Genomic DNA, 21857 nt, shown 5'->3' with positions numbered 1-21857 from the left:
TTCAAGTGCAATTCAATTCGGCTTTCAGGTACAGTTCCATTAAGTATTCAAGCATAATTCAATTAAGCATTCAAGTGCAATTCAATTTGGCTTTCAAGTGCAATTCAATTTACCATTCAAGTGCAGTTCAATTCAGTGTTTAAGTGCTATTCAATTCAGCTTTCAAGTGCAGTTCCATTAAGCGTTCAAGTGCAATTCCATTCGACCTTCAAGTGCAATTCCATTTAGCGTTCAAGTGCAATTTAATTCAGCATTCAAGTGCAATTCAATTTAGCGTTCAAGTGTAATTCCATTAAGCGTTCAAGTGCAATTTAATTCAGCATTCAGGTGTAATTCCATTTAGCGTCTTTAAAAGCTCAAGATAGAGACGACTGGCAAAATCCAACCGAGGCCCTTTGCGTCAATAAGCGTAAGAGGAGATGATGCAGATGATATTATTATTATTATTACTTGCTAAGCTACAACCCTAGTTGGAAAGGCAGGATGCTATTAGCCCAATGGCCCTAACAGGAAAAATAGCCCAGTGAGGAAAAGAAATAAGGGAATAAACTATAAGAAAAGTAATGAACAAATATAATAAAATATTTTAAGAACAGTAACAACATTAGATTAGGTCTTTCATATAAAAACTATAAAAAACTTAAAAAACACGAGGAAGAGATATAAGGTAAAACAGTGAGCCTGAATGTAACCTCAAACAAGAGAACTCTACCACAAGACAGTGGACGACCATGGTACAGGTACAGAGGCTATGGCACTACCCAAGACGAGCGAACAATGGTACGATTTTGCAGCGTCTTTCTCCTAGAAGAGCTGCTTACCATATAGCTAAAGAGTCTCTCCCACCCTTGCCAAGAGGAAAGTAGCCATTGAACAATTACATTGTAGTAATTAACCCCTTGAACGAGGAATAATTGTTTGGTAATTTCAGTGTTGTCAGGTGTATGAGGACAGAGGAGAATATGGAAAGAATAGTAGACGGACATATTTTAGGTTCTGCTTGGGGAGTACTGCAAAGATCCTGAATTACCGCTTATCGGAGAACGTAATTTTGAAGATCTTTTGGGTTACGTATTATAAGGGACTGTATGTGAGTGATATTTGAGACAGGTAGACTTTATTCTGGACCATGGCTCGGCAGTTAAAATAGGTTGAGTGTATCTGCGACTATTGTTTTGACATTACCTGGAGCCACCATTTTAGGGGGAAATACCTCATGATGGATTTTTTTTTTTTTTTTTTTTTTTTTTTTTTTTTTTTTTTTTTTTTTTTTTATACGAGCAATGGCTAAATGAGACGGGTAACCCAGCTCGGTTTTCTAGCCCAGGTCTCGAGTAGTAAACTAAAGTTGTCAGGATAAACAGACGTATTGAATTAATTCCAAAGTTTAGTGGTATGGGGTAACAAAAAGTAATCGAATCTTGTAGATCTCTTGAAAACATTTTTATGAAATCATTAGCGCAAGAAAATATGCACTGAGTTTGTGATACATGAGAGATCCATAACAAGGGAAGGAAATTGTGTTATTATAAATCTTAATGACCGGTTAGCTATTATGCTGTACACTGATTAAGTCGGCACAGGCTGCTACTACTACTACTACTACTACTACTTTAAGGGCTGTATTCCTGGTCCTGTCACACAAGGAAACCCTCTGCACTAGAAAACCTACATCTAACACAATTCTTTTCTTTTTAGTCTATACAGTACATGAATTATGTTCTAATGTTGTTAATGTTTTTCAAAATATTCTATTTTAATTTTTCATCACTTTTTATATCGTTTATTTCTTTGTTTCCTTTCCTCACGGGGCTATTTTTCCCCATTGAAGCTCTTGGGCTTATAGGATCTTGCTTTTCCAACTAAGGTTGTAGCTTGACTAGAAATAATAATAATAATGTCGTATACATTCTTAGATATTTGGAGTATCACACAGCATATTCCGCGTTAAAGATCAACTCCACATAATCGAAAGCACTTCGAAAAAAAGCCTTAATATCTTTTATTTGCTTTATACAATTAGGGGAATGTGGCCAGACCTGGGTCCGGGGAGGCAACTCAGCTTCAATGTGCAACTGAAGAAAATCATAGAAGATGCAATATGAAGCAAAATTTAATAGGTTGGAGACTAAGATGGAAGATAGCAAGTGGGAATATAGGTAAAAAAGAAGAATCAAGTGTGTGGACGAAATAAACCCCCTTGAGTTAATGCCTAGTAGGCTACACTCCACTCTCCCACCAATAATAATAATAATAATAATAATAATAATAATAATAATAATAATAATAATAATAATAATAATAACAATTTTCATTTGGGGTCTTGGAATTTCGCCGCTCATATGACCATCGAGATGTCAAAACGCTAAATAGGCTGGAGATGATATTATTATTATTATTATTATTATTATTATTATTATTATTATTATTATTATTATAACAACAATAATAAAAATCATTATTATCATTATCATTATCAGTAGCTTAGCAAGCTACAACCCTACAAGCCCAAGGGCTCCAACACGGAAAATAGCCCAATGAGGAAAGGAAATAAGGAAATAAACAAACTATAAGAGAAGCAATGAACAATTAAAATAAAATATTTCAAGTGTAGTAACTACATTAGAAAAGATCTTTCATATATATACTAAAAAAAATAAAAAACAAAAGCATCAAAAGAAATAAGATAGAAGAACAGCGTGCTCGATTGTACCCTCAAGCAAGAAAACTCTAATCCAAGACAGTGGAAGACCGTGGTACAGAGGCTATGGTACTACCAGGGATTAGAGAACAATGGTTGAATTTTGGAGTGTCCTTCTCCTAGAAGAGCTTTTCAAAATAGTTAGTCTCCCTTCTACCCTTGCCAAGAGGAAAGTAGCCACTGAACAATTACAGTGCAGTAGTTAACACCTTGAGCGAAGAAGAATTGTTTGGTAATCTGTGTTGTAGGGAGTATGAGGGCAGAGGAGAATGTGGAAAGAATAGGCCAGACTATTCGGTGTATATGTAGAGAAAGTAAAACGAGCCGTGACCAGAGATAGGGATTCAATGTAGCACTGTCTAGCCAGTCAAATGACCCAATTACTCTCTAACGGTAGTATCTCACCAGGTGGCTGGCACATTGGAGATATGTGGATAATGATTATGTAAGACCTCATTTTTTATATGTAATCATTTTATCTCTTATTAAATTTATTTTTTTCCTATCTGTCCTGCTGTTATCAATTGCATATCATTCATAGTATTTTTATTTGAAAATATTACTCCTAATTTTTCATTCTCGCTTTGATTTATTCTATATTCTTCTATTTGGTATATTATTATTATTATTATCATTACTAGCCAAGCTACAACCCTAGTTGGAAAAGCAAGATGCTATAAGCCCAAGGGCTCCAACAGGGAAAAATCGCCCAGTGAGGAAAGGAAATAAGGAAATAAATAAATGATGAGAATTGATTAACAATATATCATTCTAAACAAAACAGTAACAACGTCAAAACAGATATGTCCTCTATAAACTATTAACAACGTCCAAAACAGATATGTCATAAATAATCTATAAAAAGACTCATGTCATCCTGGTCAACATAAAAACATTTGCTCCAAATTTGAACTTTTAAAGTTCTACTGATTCAACTACCCGATTAGGAAGATCATTCCATAACTTGGTAACAGCTGGAATAAAACTTCTATATGTGGTATTCTAAAAAGGAGTAGGCGAAGCACTTTACAAATTTAAGATGATCATCACTAGATGAAACAGAAAAGTTTTAACAAAATTACTTCCAATTTCCTAAAAACATCGAAAAAAAAAAGTTATAGCAGTTAATAAGAGAATCTCTTTCGGGCTTCTTTCCCTCTCGCTAGATTTAATTATCATGTCAACATCTCAGATTTCACCTCGCTAAGGATTTTTTTTTCTTCATGATACTTCAGATGGATTATTTGCCTTTTGGTAGCCTTTTAAAGTTATCTTTGAAAGATCTATTTTATTGTTGTTACTGGTCTTAACATATTTCATTCTAATTGTTCTTTACATGTCTTGTGATATATATATTTCCTTTCTTCAGTGGGCTGTTTACCCTGTTAGAGCTCTTGGGCTTATAACATATTGCTTTTCTAACTAGGGCTGTAGTTTAGCTAGAAATAATAATAATAATAATAATAATAACAATAATAATAATAGGTATAATCTGTTACTTATTATTCATTATACATCTGTACTTCCTGAATTATTTAGTTTTACAATTGTTAAGTTTTTATTAAAATTGAAAAATCCTTGAAGCTCAAGAGCACATACGACAAGGAGAGCTCCTGTAATATTCAATGAAATTTAAATAATTCACTCCGATATCAAACCATTGTTCTCTAGTCTTGGGTAGTGCCAAAACCTCTGTACCATGGTCTTCCACTGTCATGGGTTAGAGTTCTCTAGGTTCAGGGTACACTCGGGCACACTATCTTATCTTATTTCTCTTCCTCTTGTTTTGGTAAAGTTTTTATCGTTTATATCGAAAATACTTATTTTAATGTTGTTACTCTTCTTAAAATATTTTATTTTTCCTTGTTCCCTTTCCTCACAGGGCTTTTTTCCTTGTCGGAGCCCCTGGGCTTATAGCATCTTGCTTTCCCAACTAGGGTTGTAGCTCAGCAAATAATAATAATAATAATAATAATAATAATAATAATAATAATAATAATAATAATAATAATAACAATGAGGATTAATTTCTGAATCATTATTACCATTGTCAAGAACACTTGGAAAGGAAAACAAAAAGGTAGATATGATAGGTATATTCTGGAAGCCAAAACTGATAAGTTTAGTGATTAATTTAGTCTTGAAGTAACAGGAGTGTCGTAATACAGATTTCAATCCCAACTGGAACAGATGAAGTTGTTAGATACTCATATACAGTATACACGCAAGTAAAGTATGTGAGTGTATATATATATATATATATATACATATATATATATATATATATATATATATATATATATATATATATATATATACAGTTGTTAGACACTCATATACAGTATACACGCATGTAAGTGTATGTGTATATATATATATATATATATATATATATATATATATATATATATATATATATATATATATATATATATATATATATACACATATATATACATATATATATATGTATGTGTGTATATATATATATATATATATATATATATATATATATGCAGTTGTTAGATACTCATATACAGTATACACACATTATATATATATATATATATATATATATATATATATATATATATATATATATATATGAGTATCTAATACAGTAAGTTCATCTGCCCAAGCAGGGATTCGATCCTATACGGCGCCATTCTTGTGAACCCAAGACACCATTACTCACTGAAATTTTCAATTTTGGCTTCCAAATCTTTTGTTTTTCGTTCCAAGTGTTCTCGACTATAACTATGATTCAGAAACATGCTGTATATCAGTCTTCAAATAATCTTGTTCTAATTTCTAAGAAATGAAACTGTAAGAGAGACTACTCGAGTGCCATATGTGGATGATGGTGAGGGGTAGATGGAGATGATTTGGGCATGCTCTTCGCACTCCAAGAGAGATTAGTTCACCAAACTTTCAACTGGGCTCCACAAGGCACTAGCAGAGTGTGAAGATCCAGGCCTACATGGCTGAGGACTATCAAAAGGGAAGTGGGAGATGACGAATGGAGAAGTATTGATTTAAAAGCTCAAGATAGAGACGACTGGCGAAATCTAACCGAGGCCCTTTGCATCAATAGGCGTAGGAGATGATGAATTTGTAACGACAGCCATGATGAATTGTGCCAACGTTTCTCGAAAATAGATTAGCAAGAGAACAATTTGGATTCTAAATAGCGTAGAAAAAGGGAAATTATATCTTAGTGTGTCTTATCTCCTTAAGTGGCTGCACCTTTCTTATCATATTAAGTCTTTACTGTGAAGTGGATTCAGTTTTAATTTCTTCTTTTTAAAATATTTCTTTTTGTCTTTTAACAAACTGGAAATTTACTTTTAGGATGGTGTACATATGGTCTTATAACTTATTTCTGAATTTTTAATGTGCCCTAAATAATAATAATAATAATAATAATAATAATAATAATAATAATAATAATAATAATAATAATAATAATAATAATAAAGCTTCCATTTATATTCTATTTTTAGCTCTCCATTATGGAATCCCTTTTGCAGCTAACACAATGTCGAAATCCTTGTTTTGGTCCCTATATATTTATCTAGTTGTTGATATTATTATTATCATTATTATTATTATTATTATTATTATCATCACCTGCTGAGCTACAACCCTATTAAAATAAAATATTCTAAGAACAGTAACAACATTAAAATACATCTTTCATATATAAACTATAAAAACTCCAAAAACAACAAGAGGAAGAGAAATAAAATAGAATAGTGTGCGCGAGTGTACCCTCAAGCAAGAAAACTCTACTCCAAGAGAGTGGATGGCCAAGGTACAGAGGCTATGGCACTATCCAAGACTAAAGAACAATGGTTTGATTTTGGAGTGTCCCTCTCCTAGAAGAGTTGCTTACCCTAAAGAGTCTCTTGTACCCTTACCAAAAGGTAAGAAGTCACTGAACAAATACAGTACAGTAGTTAACTTCCTGAGAGAAGAAGAATTGTTCGGTAATCTCAGTGTTGTCAGGTATATGAGGACAGATGAAAATGTGGAATGGTTGGGCCAGACTATTCGGTGGATGTGTAGGCAGAGGAAGAATGCGCCGTAGACAGAGAGTGAGATCCAATGTAGCTCTGTCTGGCCAGTATAAAGACACAGTAACTCTCTAGTCAATGGGTGGCTAGTGCCCTGGTCAACCTACTACTCTTTGTCGTTGTAAATTTTAATTAGATTTTTAATCACTAGTTTTTAAGTTAGATGTAATGTGGGGCCTTCCTAAGTATACCTCCGAGATTAATATTTAAAATCTAATTTTCCTACAGAAACATAATTCACCATAGCTTCTTAGTTACCTTCATTTAATGCTTCTTAAATGTGGCCCAACTGACATTCATTGTTCACATATATTATTTATTAGGTCTCCAATACAAAACCACCCCTATTAACAAGACGTGTTGCGCGTGAATCGCAAGGGAATGCAGATTAAATTTCCTCCACACACAATAGGAAAACCAAGAGCATTTTAGACTGGTGATGAAATTATTCAAGTCTCACAGAAAAAAATGTTGTCCCTAGTTTATGCAACTGTACTACTATGATAAAATCAACTCTTAAGGTAATCCACATGATATATTGCAGGGAATTATTATTATTATTATTATTATTATTATTATTATTTGCTAAGCTACAACATAGTTGGAAAAGCAGGATGCTACAAGCCCAAGTGCTCTAACAGGGAAAATAGCCCAGTGAGGAAATGAAATAAAGAAATAAACTGCAAGAGAAGTAATTAACAATTAAACAAAACAGTAACAATGAAATAAATCTCATGTTTACTTTTAAAAACCGTAAAGACAAGAGGAAAAGAAATAAGATAGAATAATGTGCTCGAGTGTACCCTCAAGCAAGAGAATTCTACCCCAAGTCATTGGAAGGTCTTGGTACAGAGGCTATGGCACTACCCAAGACTAGAGAACAATGGTTTGATTTTGGAGTGTCCTTCTCCTAGAAGAGCTGCTTACCAAGGCTAAAGAGTCTCTTCTACCCTTACCAAGAGGAAAGTAGCCACTGAACAATTACATTGCAGTAGTTAACGCCTTGGGTGAAGAAGAATTGTTTGGTAATCTCAGTGTTGTCAGATGTATGAAGACAGTTGAGAATATGTAAAGAATAGGTCAGTCTATTCGGTGTATAGGCAGGAAAAGGGAAAATGAACCGTAACTAGAGAAGGATCCAATGCAGTACTGCCTGGTCAGTCAAAGGACTCAATACCTCTCTAGCTGTAGTATCTCAACGGGTTGCTGGTGGCCTGGCCAACATACTACCCGTGAAATATGTCAAAAATGTTCCATGCGAAAGTAATTGAAAACCGTGGTAAAAAGGTGAATACACAGCATTAGCCGGATATTTTTTCTGTCATATTCACTTTAATACTAATCAGCCCTTGTCTATTGGAATTGACTCTCTCTCTCTCTCTCTCTCTCTCTCTCTCTCTCTCTCTCTCTCTCTCTCTCTCTCTCTCTCTCTCTGGACAAGCAAAATAATGCCTTCATTTAGCAGAGGCCAGGTGTGAATAAAAAAATCATATATTTGTACATATGTTGTGTAAGAAGAAGGAGAAGAAGAAGAAGAAGAGAGAGAGAGAGAGAGAGAGAGAGAGAGAGAGAGAGAGAGAGAGAGAGAGAGAGAGAGAGAGAGAGAGCACTGAAACAAACCAGGTGAACAAAATCAATCGAGAAAATAATTACATATGAAATTGCCGAGAGAATACTCAAAAAGAAATAAAATGGAAAACCATCACACTGAAATTGTTAGAATACTATTAAGGAGAGAGAGAGAGAGAGAGAGAGAGAGAGAGAGAGAGAGAGAGAGAGAGAGAGAGAGAGAGACTTTATATCGCTGTATGACTCAAATGTTAACATGGCCTACTTATGGCCTCATCAAATATTAAAAACTATAATCAGACAAGGGTCTGTATGGACGTACCGTGAATTTATCATCAAATATTTGAATAATTGAAAGTTTAATGAATATTACAGGAGCTGCTCATGTCAGTACATTTAACGTGCTTCTTTGTGAGCCGCTAAACTTCGGTGAATTCTCAATTTCAGACAAAATTTAAAATTCCAAATCTATATTACTTCAGGGATTTAATATAGACATGGAAGTACAAAGTACAAAAAGTTTCTCTAATCAGGTAAAAGTTTTTGTAAATTCTTAATACTCCAGGGATCAAAATATCGATACAGCAGTTTGTCCATTTTTTGAGGGGAACAGTAAAAGTGTTAAGGATTAAAATAGGCATTTCGTAAGAACAGAAAGCAACTATGATTTACGAGCGGTGTTTGTTAAGAAGTCAGCAGTGGAACTTTTTATTGGATTACTTTTTGGACGAGTATTTAATAAAAGTACTAAAAGCAAAAACTATCTTGTGGATGCAGTAAAGGACTCAACTTCTGTCGAGTCTCGGCGATTTCCAAACCACTGACTGAATTTGACGGTAGATCTCAGGCTAACAAATATTTCCAACGAGAGGTATTTTATTCCGTTTTCATCTGAAAAGCATTCATACAGGAAATCTGTTTTACCTGAGTGAACACTCTGAAAAGACCTGTCAATCCAAAGAATTGGATGCATATCCACTAACTTACATGAATATACACATCTATTTAGGGAACGCCTATCTTGACAATCTGAAATAAAAAGAGCAGTTCGGGTCCTTACAAACAGAGATTGTAAACACGCTTTCCTACTCTTAAACAAAAGCCTAACAGTTTGAATAAACCGGGAATGATGTTGGATGGCTTATTGGTAAATTAACCGTCCAAATAGATGTTGACCCTGATTAAGAAAATCTAGTATTCTACAGTGGTCTTCATGTGGATCCTTGCAAATTCTATATCATAACCCGTATTCTCTTGAATAAAGTAAACTTGGTGAATAAAAGTTTTAGATCCTCACAGATTCCTAGATCATAATCGTGCAATTAAAGACATAAACCTACAAGGTCTGTTTGTCGTATACATTCTTAGGTAGTTAGAATATCACACAACGTTATTGTGTGACTTTTCAACCATTACAAAATTATGACATACAAAAGAAGTGACTTCAAAAGTGACTCATCTCTCTCTCTCTCTCTCTCTCTCTCTCTCTCTCTCTCTCTCTCTCTCTCTCTCTCTCTCTCTCTCTCTCTCTCTCTCTCTCTCTCTTCCACTGTCTTGGATAAGAGTTCTCTTGGTTGAGGATGCAACAAGTCCCACTATTCTATTTGATTCCTTATTTCCTTTCCTCACCGGGCTATTTTTCCTGTTGAAGCCCCTGTACTTGTAGCATCCTGCTTCTCAAACTAGAGCTGTAACTTAGATGATAATAATAATAATAATAATAATAATAATAATAATAATAATAATTGAACATTAGACGATATCGAGTAAGTAAACGAGTCTAAACTGATTAAACCAAAAAAATAGGCATTTATCAGAAAGAGCTAACTAGTCAGACAGTTGGAATAACACTCAGGAATGGATTTCAGCAAACTGAAGAACAAGAATATATCAAACCACGTACCAATGTCAACTTTCTCCAACTGCCACTTTACATATTTTTTCATCTGGCTCGCGATATAAAAGGGCAATGGACAACCCTTCCTACCGACCATTGCACTTTTTGAAAGTTACTTACACAAAATATTTCGCCCAGAGAAAGAAAAAGGTGATGGTAAACTGATCACTCACACACACCCAGATTTCCCGGACATTATTTCCAGACGGGGGCTCTTATACTATCAGTCATAAACAGGGTTTAAACTTTTAAGGTAATTACCTTAGTTTGAGCAAATTTGCATATTTTCAAAGCAATTTCTTAAAGCTAAGGACATTTTTAAGGTAATTTTGGTTTTACTAGCTTCAAATTTAAGGAAATATGAAAACTTTTAAGGTGATCTAAGTTAAAAAGCAGCAGCATCTAAAGTAATGGCCACATGCTCAAGTTTAAACCCTGGTCAGAACCCCCAAACCCACAGTTATCTTGGGTAACAAATTACACTGAAGAAGAAAATCTAACTTGAAAAAAAGAAGTTACATGTGTAATTCCAAGTACCCAAAACAAACCCGTAGATTCTAAACATGCATCGATACACCATGCAGCAAGAATATTGCCCTAAAGCAGTTAGTTCAGGCCCTACCTTGAGAGCAATGTAAGAGTAAGCGTAGAGAATGGAGCTCATTGGGAAAGCCCAGGCGACGCAGAGCAGCATCATGACGAAGGAGCGGTCGTGCCAGTTGGAGGAGAGGTAGTCGCAGGTGCAACCGAACAACACACCCTAAGGGGGAGAGATACTGGCATTTAATAGGCAAACTAAATAAAGCAGGAAAGCAAAAGAATGAGTATTTAGGGAAAAAAAAAGAATGCTTGCAAAGTATGCGAAGTTAATGTCTATGTTTAGGCAAGGAAATGTTTGAACGAGAATTTACCCTCTTGTAGCAGGCAGGTTTTAGCTGTGTGTGTGTGTGTGTATGCTAAAGCAAACATAAAAATCATTACCATATTGAATAGATAAATGGCAATGAAGAAATATTTCTTCAAGCATAATCATAAATGGATTAGGAAAATACTTAAAGAGAAGTATTTTTTAAACGAATGCATGCAAAGAATAAGAATTTTCCTAACAAGAACCTACTTTCTAGTGAAAGGCAAGTTGTAATTGTGTGTGTGTGTGTATGTGTGTGTGTGTGTGTATGTGAAAGCAAACAGACAAATCAACGTACTGATAGTGTAAATAGATATAGAGAAAAATTTTGCAAATACGCACAGAATAGGAAAATAATTCTAAGTAAATCAAATTAGTCTGGAATAATGCGCGCTATGTTAAGCCATGCTATCTGAGTCGTTCAGTTCTCATATACTTTAAAATATTTTATTTTAATTATTAATTACTTCTCACGTAGTTTCCTTATTTCCTTTCCTCGCCGGGATTTTTTCCTTGTTGGAGCCCTCGGGCTTATAGCACCCTGCTTTTCCAACTAGGGTTGTAGCTTAGCAAGTAGTAATAATGATAATAATAATAATAATAATAATATTAATAATAATAATAATAATAATAATAATAATAATAATAATAATAATAACTCACTGCTGCAGTAAATCACACTTATTTTGAAAGATAACTTACTGTATTACGAAGAATGTCTTGTATATTGGTAAACACAATTTATGGAAACGCAGTTTCTATGCTGTCCCAATACATTACTAATGGCAAAAACTGTAAATGTATATTTCTTAATAAAGGAAACACTCTGCAATATGTCAACGTTCTTTGAGTCACTTCGCTGGGATGTTTTCTTATAGACATCTTAGTGGTTGTTATTCATTTTAAAAATCAAGACAGTGACATATTTTTTATATTAACTCTGGAGTATACAGAGAATATACTAGTTAATTTAAAGATTAAAGGTTAAAGGTGTCTAGTTTCAGTTCCAGTTCCATGAGAATAGATGCTCACCAGAACGTAAGCCGGGCAAGCTCAACCCCACCCCAACTGTCTTAGGTTAGAGTTCTCTTGCTTGTGGATACACTTGGGCACACTATTCAATCTAATTTCTCTTCCTCTTGTTTTGGTAAAGTTTTCATAGTTTATAAAGGAAATATTTATTTTAATGTTGTTACTGTTCTTTAAATATTTTCTTTTTCCTTGTTTCCTTCCCGCACTGGGCTATTTTCCCTGTTGGGGCCACTGGGCTTATAGCATCCTGCTTTTCCAACTAGGGTTGTAGCTTAGCAATTAATAATAATAATAATAATAATAATAACACTGTGGCGCCCTACCACAGCAGTGGCTTCCCCAGTAAACAGCTTAAACTCACGATCCCGGGAGGTGATCGATCTGCTGCCATGCGAATGCTAGGCAAAAACGTTACCACTGTACTAGCCAGGAGGTTAAAGACAACAAAATGAAATTTGGAAATAAACAATATTAAAGATCAGGTATGGAAAGAAAATTATAAATCAAAATAGACAACTAAAAACAGGTCCTCTTCATAAAAAAACATGGGAGACGATTTTAGGGCCTCTACAAATAAATGTGAAAGATTATAATGAAAATTCACTGGACTATTTAAAACGAAACATTGGAACAAAAAAGTGCCCATAAACACATCATTACGAATAAAGAATGTTCGACAGTAATTATCATTGGGAAAACTACTTAATCAAATGCTTAGGAACTATTGGAAAAAAATATTCAACAACAGATCCATGCTTAACTGGTTATCCAGTAGCAGATATAATTTATATATGAATGGCTAATTTAAAGCTATTGCCCAGTTAAACGTTAGGTGAACTAATCTCTCTCGGGAAGTGCTAAGAGCATGGCCAAACTATCTCCATCTACCCTTCATCATGATCTCATCCACAAATGGCACTTGGGTAATCTCTCTTATAGTTTCACTTCTAATCCTCTTCTTCCATTTAACTCCCAATATTCTTTTCAGGGCTTTGTTCTCAAATCTACTTAACGTATTGGAGATTGTTTCATTGCCATACCATGACTCATGTCCATACAGTAACACATATCTCACTAAATTGACATATAGTATGATTTTTACATGTAATTTCCGGTGATTTGAACAGTTGGAAGACCCAGGCCAACATGGCTGAGGACTATGAAGCGTGAAGTGGAAGAAGATGATTGGAGAAGTATTGAATTAAAAGCTCAAGATAGACACGACTGACGAAATCTAACGGAGGCCCTTTGCGTCAAGAGGCGTAGGAGGAGATGATGATGATGAATTTAAAGCTATAGATAAAAGAAAATATTCTTCAATATAAATCATTTAGCTAATAAATATGAACACTTAATTGCAATGTGTTTAGCTTAATGTATAAAATACACAAAGGGCGTGAACGCAAAGCCTCAGTAATGGTAGTTTATTATTATTATTATTATTATTATTATTATTAGCGAAGCTACAGTCCTTGCTGGAAAAGCCGGATGATGTATGCCCAAAGGCTCCAACAGGGAAAATAGCCCAGAGAGGAAAGTAAATAAGGAAACAGATAGAATAGTGTGCCTGAGTGTACCCTCAAGCAATCGTACTCTAACACGGGACAGTGAAAGACAACGGTACAAATGCTAGATCACTACCCAAGACTAGAGAACAATGGTTTAATTTTGGAGCGTCTTTCTTCTATAGAAGAGCTGTTTACCATAGATAAAGAGTCTTTTCTACCCTTACCACGTGGCAGGAAGCTACTCAAATCAATCATTCAGTTATTGACCCACGATATCTCTGACCTTTCCTTGGTTTCTCGTGTCACAAAATTTTTTGGGAGGTTACAGCAACCTTCGTCGATTGAAAACCTCTGGCAGTGTTACTCCACACTTGAAAATTTGCATTAAAAAATGCTAAAAGTCTGGCAACATTTATTCCAGGATTATTACCGTTTTAAAAACGTTTATACTGACGTAAAAGAGTGATATTACGGTCACCAACCGTCAATGATAATAAAAAAGTAAGGTAAAATTACAGTTGCCTGTACTTTACAGAAGTACGGTTAAGAACAGTATATTTTTATGGAGAATATTCGATGAAAATTACGGCTTTTTCTTACAGTGCGCCACACAAAAGATACCTTATTTTTATAGCTACATACTTATTTGTGGATTTGGGTTCTCGTACTGCATCGGTGGCTATGATAGCATTGCTCCACTCCCCCCCCCCCCACCCCTGCGGTGCTAAAGATACATTCCTATCTCTCCAGAAATTATATAATCAATCATTATCCGGAGACAAAAAACTCTACTTTCGTAGTCCTGCTAACAAACACAAGGGAGTATACACACACACACACACACACACACACACACACACATATATATATATATATATATATATATATGTTTATATATACAGAGAGAGAGAGAGAGAGAGAGAGAGAGAGAGAGAGAGAGAGAGAGAGAGAGAGAGAGGTATATGCTCGCTTACATATACACAAAATAATGTATGTCTTTATGTATACATGCTTATATATTGTATTTATATATGTATACATACACAATAGTATTTACTGATCGATTTGGTTGAAGTTTGAGGATACTGTCTCATTTTTTTTTTTTTTTTTTTTGAAGGCTGCCAAGTATAAATAATATAAGGATCCATAAAAGGGTTTCAAACTTTACAAATGCAAATAAAAAGTATAATTATCTTACGAAATTTTCAAACTAATTTACATCATAGAAACAGTGAAATACAGAGAAAAATAAAGTAAAAGATACAGATGAGAATAAAACAAAATTATATACAAAGGAAATTACAAACCTTTACGGTATATAAAACTGGGCTGAACATATAAATGTCATCTTGTGATTATAATACGTTTAAAGGTGTAACAGACCCTCATAAATGGCAGGGATAAGCGACAGTGACTTTGCCCTATCGAGCTGGACAATGCCCCAGAGACTGACCATATATACATATGATCAGCGCCCAAGCCCCCTCTCCATCCAAGCTAGGGCCAAGGAGTGCAAGGCAATGGCTGCAGATAACTCTGCAGATAGACCTATAGGCTCCCCCAAACCCACATCGTTAGCTTACATGGATGGTGAGGTTGTAGCGACCAAAGGAATTAACGAGTTTGAGCAGGACACAAACCCAAGTCTGGCGTTCACCAGTCAGGGACGTTACCACATCGGCCACCACAACGTATAAGGGAACAGAGTCCGTCGAATGATTCAACGATGGTTGAAAGTTGAGACAGCATAGAATAGAGCGATTCTAAATTGTCAAATGATAACCTGTAGTGATAGAAAAGTCATCCTTTCATTTATTGCTGTTTAATACTTGCAAAGAATTGATTTTGTAAGAAGACTACGACCTTAATAGGAATTAATTCTCATTCTAAGCATACGTTTAGGTGTTCCCATTTTATATCTGAGACAAGTAATTGATACACTAAGTCAGAGTGGAACAGTTTGGGAATGTCATCCTTAAATATGATCAGATATCACTAGTTAAAAGGGTTTTTAAAAATGAATGTAAAATTTGCTTATGGTAGAACTAGCGGAGCGGGATAAAAAAGTCCCCGTTTTCTTTATCTTCCTTTGACTGCCTTTATAAGGGGAGGGAAATCCATTTGTTTCTTGGGTATGGTCCAACAGTTCAAAAAGGTTTTGAGAGTATTAAATACAAAAGATGAAAAGAGTATTTTTTTTTTTCATATTACACCAATAACAAGAGAACAAAATGCATGTTCCTATCTCCTAAATCGATTAACTAATTCGTTCGAATGAAGGTAAAAATAACATTCATAATGTAAGAAAAAATATTGTAACTATTAAAAAATAAATTAAAAATCCCTCTATGGAACCTGACAATGATGAACAATAATTATTCAACGTTTAGTGCAATGTTGCCAGCAAAGGAAAAAACAAATCGAATCAAATATAATTTCCAATCTGGATGTTTGTCACTGATAGTTTCCAGATGTTAAAAAAAAAAAATTGCTTCCCTAACTACTACAATTTTACTCATTTGTTCCTTATGAAAGGAACTACAGCAGAATAGTTATGAATTAGATTTTTACATCGTATCTATTAGTATAGAGGTTGCGGTGGCCTGATCGGTAGCGTCTCTGCCTATTGTTTGCCAGTCGGGGGTTCGAGTCCTGCTCAGACTCGTTAGTGCCATTAGTGCCTGCAACCTTACCATCCTTGTGAGCTAAGGATGGGGGTTTTGGGGGAGCCTATAGGTCTATCTGCTGAGTCATCAGCAGCCACTGCCTGGCCCTCTCTGGTCCTAGCTTGGGTGGAGAGGAGGCTTGGGCGCTGATCATGAAATATATGGTCTGTCTCTAGGGCATTGTCCTGCTTGCTAGGGCAATGTCACTGTCCCTTGCCTCTGCCATTCATGAGCAACCTTTAAACCCTTTCAAAGTGGGGATACCTAAACCTTATGAAAGGATTTGCGTATCGCCATGATCAGCAAAGCTGTACTTATTAGAGGCACCCATACTAAGTTTTATTGTTGTGGGCTATCAGACAAAAATCTCCCACCATCACCAGTCCGCAATGACCAGCGTGGTGATGAACACTGACCAAACCCCAGACAGGAATTGACATGTCTGAGGCCTCTGTCCTGCAGTGAACTAGAAACGGCTGCATTTGCTGTTGTTGTTTTTGTTGTAATCGCCAATTCGTGTGCCAAAGAGATAAGCCTATACAGGATACCATGAAAACAAACACCGGTATTTTGTCCCTATTAAAAAAATATGAATAGTAAATGTGATATCTCGATGCATTCAGTGTATATATAAAAATTGATAAAACACTATAAACTGTTTATTTATTATTATTACTATTATTATTAGCTAAGCTACAACCCTAGTTGCTACGTCAATGTTTTTTTTTTCCTAGAGTCTTAATAAATTGTATGCTTCATTTACGCAATGTCGACGGAGGCTTCATTCGCATATTGTTACTGTTATGCTATTTTGTTCATCGAGTAATTAAATCACACATTATATACATACCGAAGCCATTAAGGAGTCTTGCGAGTATTAAACTCTTTTCATTTACATCTTTCTTTGACCACTTATTGTGCATCTTACACAGTATACTCCTTTTCCGATTTGTAGAATTTGGGAAACAAAGCAAGGTGTTAGGGCCGGGGAATCCACTCAGTGAGTGGAAGGCTACACATTGGGAGCATCTATAGCACTAAGGGAAGATCTACATTCTCTTAAATATTTGTTTTGATTCGAAAATCTGATAAAAAAATATCTGAGCTTCTATGTTATTTCAGATTATTTATTTTTAATCTGACGAAACCTTGACATTTTCTCATCAAATTATAAGTTTTAGTTTCAAACTATTGAGTGTTTGCCTTATATAAATATGAACTTTATTCTAAATCAATAGTTTCTGTCTATTCTAAAATCTTTTTTTTTTTTTTTTTTTGATAATCTAAATTAGGAATTATCTTTTTTTCTTCATAATCTAGATTAAGAATGACCTTCACATTTGAAATCTGAACTTATTCCTTATCTGAAACCTGAACATATTTCTCATCTGAAATCCAAAATTATTTCTTATCTGAAATATGAACTTTCTTTACATTAATCTAAAATCGAACCTTCCATTTGACCATGGTAGCAGCCTAGACTTCCTAATCAGGCAATAATCCATTTATTTCTTTCGGTCCTTTAACTTTGATAACCTGTTCTGCTGTTTTATCTCCCATTCCAAATAAGGAAAATTTTTTTCCAACATCACAAATTCTGCTTCGGAGATTAATGAATTGCGTGAGATCGAGTTACGGGACCTTTGGAATAACCTTTCGAATCCGTAAATGTCTTACTTTTCACTGACATTTTGTGAAGTGGTTATTGTTCTGGACGAGTTTCATAGTTAAGTAGTCTGTAGTAAGTTTCTTCGTAGAAATAGTGATTTAATACGAAACACGCTTGAAAAAAATATATATAATAAAAATAGACCGGAAAAGGTGTATATATATACATATATATATATATATATATATATATATATATATATATATATATATAAATGTATATCTATCTATCTATCTATCTATCTATCTATCTATCTATATATATATAATTATATGTATACTGTGCATATACAGTATATACAGTATATATACATATATATACAGTACATATACATATATATATATATATATATATATATATATATATATATACATACATATATATATACACATTATATATATATATATATATATATATATATATATATATATATACATACAGCACAGACACAAGTTCAATATTTAGCAATATAACTCCAAGGAAATAAATACGAGTAGTAGCACCGGTAATAATAAGCTTACACAAAATTGCTTTTTCCATAAGCCTACCTCAATCCTCAACAACAGCGTACCACTGATTCATATCTTAAGCACCAAGACACTTCCTGGATATCAAGGTCTTCTCTTTCCAATAGGTCATCTGTCCCACCCTTTCTAGATATTCTGTCACTCCCTAGCACTTCTGAATTATAAGTAATCCACTAATCCATTATCGTGATTTCCTATAAGGCCCTTAAAATTATGATTCATCTTATTTCTTGCATTTCCTTTGCATATCTCAACAGCTCTTTCTATCAATTTGTATTGCACCACATATACTGCGCTAATCATATTTCTCATCACCCCTTTTCTTGTCAACACACTCCACTTCCATAAAGGAGACTTAGTTCATCAATTCAAGCTGTTTTCCAATGGTTGCCAAACGTCATTATACTTTAGCTTCTCCTATCTTTTATCTTTCCACTTAGCAGCATTTGTTATATTTACCCTGAAACACTTCTCTCAATCTGAATCAATTCTTCCATCATAGAAACGAACATTCACTAGTTCATCTTCCATCGTTTCCATAGACACTCATAACCTTACTCTCTTCTTTTTTTCAACGTTTTCTCTTGGCAAACAATTAAAAACTCTTCAATAATTTCTGCAGTTTATCTCCAATGTGCCCCACTCAGCTGATTAACAAATCCACATCCCATTCCTGTCTATATTTAATTACCCTTCTCTATCCCTTTATTCATTCTTCATGCATAAAAATGTTGAATAGCCAAGTAAACATAGCACCCCCTCGTCTTAGTTACACATCAAATACTCAATACCTAATACATGCTTTGCTTCAATCCTAAAGTATCTTAAATAAGACTAAACAGCCTATCATCTATTTCATACATTCGCATCACCATTCGAACAGCCCAGTATCACTTGCATCTCACATCCTCTTCCTTGTATAAACCTACACTATTTGTTTCACTATCAACACTTCTTTTTCATAAAAATCTTATTATATGCTTTTCCTGGTGCACTAAGTAACATTATACCTCTTTATTTCACACAATATATTTTGAATAAATGTTTTGATTCTTTCATTCAGTCTTGTTTCGAGTATTGTTCTCCCGTCCGGGCTTCAGCTTCTGAGTTTTATCTTAATTGTTAGACAAAAACTTGCTGTCTATTAAATTTTGTTATTCCAGATTTAAATATTATTCTCTGGCACCGTCGTTGTTAGTTCTTTATGCATGTTGCATAAGATTTATCATAACTCTAACTCTCCTTTGCATTCAGATCTTCCCAGGTTTGCAGTTAATTCTTACAGGTATGCCTTCATCATATGACTCGGTACTACACAGTATTCTAGAAGTTTTATTCCAGCTATGACCAGCGAATGTTCTTTATGTTGAACGGGCTGATATACTGTAAGTTTCTTTTCATTATTTACATTATATTATGACAGATGTATTTAAATGTTGTTACCAATCTTGAGATATTTTACATAAACAATTCTTTACTTCTTATGAAGTTAATTTATTTCCTTATTTCCTTTCCTCGCCTGGCTATTTTCATCTGTGGGTGCCCTCTAGTTCATAGAATCCAACTTTACCAACTTTTAGTCTACTTTTCCACTAAGGTTGTGGCTTAGGTAATAATAATAATAATAATAATAATAATAACAATAATAATAATAATAATCCTCTCTCGAATCCCCTTAATCTTTACCGTCAGATATATATATATATATATATATATATATATATATATATATATATATATATATGAACAATAACAAAAACAGAATGGGTCATTAAAGACTGCAAATGGAGTAGGGGAAGTAAGAGAAGACCATGGGTTGAAAAACTAAGAAAATTTGCGGGTATAGACTAGCATGGAAAGACCATAATCAGATGTGTATGGAAGCACATGTCTGATGTCTTTGTCCTGCGTTGGACTAACTGATGATGATGATACAGACACATATCTATCTAAGTATATACATACATACATACATACATACATGCATGGATGCTTACATACATATATATATATATATATATATATATATATATATATGTGTGTGTGTGTGTGTGTATAAATCATATATATATGCATGTATACATATATATCTCTATATACATATAATTGTATATATATGCACTGTACATATATAAACACAGACGCGCCTGCACACGCGCACATGCAAATACGCATCCCCCTCACACACACACACACACATATATATATATATATATATATATATATATATATATATATATATATATATATATAGTGAAATATAGCCGTATGATAAAAGGTAAACAAAGGAAAGAGAAACTAACGCGTAAATGAAAACACCTTTCGATAAATACACGTAAGCAAGAACGAAAGAGCTTGTCACTTCAAGGGAGCATTTACAGATCCAGTATCCAGGTCAATACAGAAGAATATTATATCACTTCACAGTCACGGCAATGAACACATGGGTGTTGACATCGTGACTTATCGATTTTGGGATGTGTCACGACTGAGATAGTGTGTGCACGTGTTGAGGATGGATGATGGGGAGGGAGTGGGGAGGGCTTGGGAGGAACCTGTAAGGGGAGGAATTTCGAGAGGGAGGTAGCAAATTAGATGGCGAGATAAAGTGAAGGATGATATGGAGAGAAGAGGTTTGGTAGAAGAGGATGCCTTTGATAGAAGGCACTGGAGAGGGCGCATCAGGCAACCGACCCTTTAATGTACTTAATGTAGAGATAACGATAGGAGACAGCTAGATTCCCTAACTGAAATTAAGTTTATATTAGATGATCGAGTGATAAAAATCACACCTTTTTGTTGCATTAAATATTTTAACCTCTATTATTACCGGGAAATCTAGAACAATTTAGGCTAGCAGCCAAATTCGAAAAACGGGCTTAAAATGTGGTAGAACAAGTCACAACCTATTCTTCCTTAAACAGGACTGTTTGGGTTGTAAGGAAATCCTGGTTGTGAGTCTGAGATCGTTGCACAACATATTGAAAACCACGTTTACACATGTTCACTGTAGACTTCAAAAAATGGATTTATTCGCCATAGATTCCGTTACATATTGGCTCATATATTTTCTAGTACTGGTGCTACGTAAACAAATGAGATACGAAAATGTGCAGAATGGTGGAATACATATATGTAATAGCCTTTTTGGGATGTATGTAAGGCTTTTATTTAACCTATAGGAGAAAAAAAAAAAAAAAAAAAAAAAAAAAAAAAAAAACCGCAATAAATCAGGCTCGCGTTTACAGATTCCCGTTGATTTAACAATTAATTTCTTCAGAAGAAATCGATTTGTATTACAATAT

At 34.3% G+C, this 21857-nt stretch overlaps 1 protein-coding gene across 2 annotated transcripts in view; it reads right to left on the bottom strand.

Moving 5' to 3' along the window:
- LOC137638592 (melanopsin-A-like) overlaps positions 1-11003 on the bottom strand; it is a 96411-nt gene extending 85408 nt beyond the window's left edge. For both annotated transcript variants that reach the window (XM_068370796.1, XM_068370797.1), the window contains exon 1: positions 10866-11003. In XM_068370796.1, the coding sequence (XP_068226897.1) occupies positions 10866-10940 (75 nt within the window). In that variant the 5' untranslated portion in view covers positions 10941-11003. The remainder of the gene's footprint in view (positions 1-10865) is intronic.
- Between the last annotated feature and the right edge of the window lie 10854 nt (positions 11004-21857).

This window comes from Palaemon carinicauda, chromosome 3, assembly GCF_036898095.1.
Source record: "Palaemon carinicauda isolate YSFRI2023 chromosome 3, ASM3689809v2, whole genome shotgun sequence".
Lineage (NCBI taxonomy): Eukaryota > Metazoa > Arthropoda > Malacostraca > Decapoda > Palaemonidae > Palaemon > Palaemon carinicauda.
Note: the sequence above shows the minus strand (reverse complement) of the source record. Positions and strands in the feature narration are given on the sequence as shown.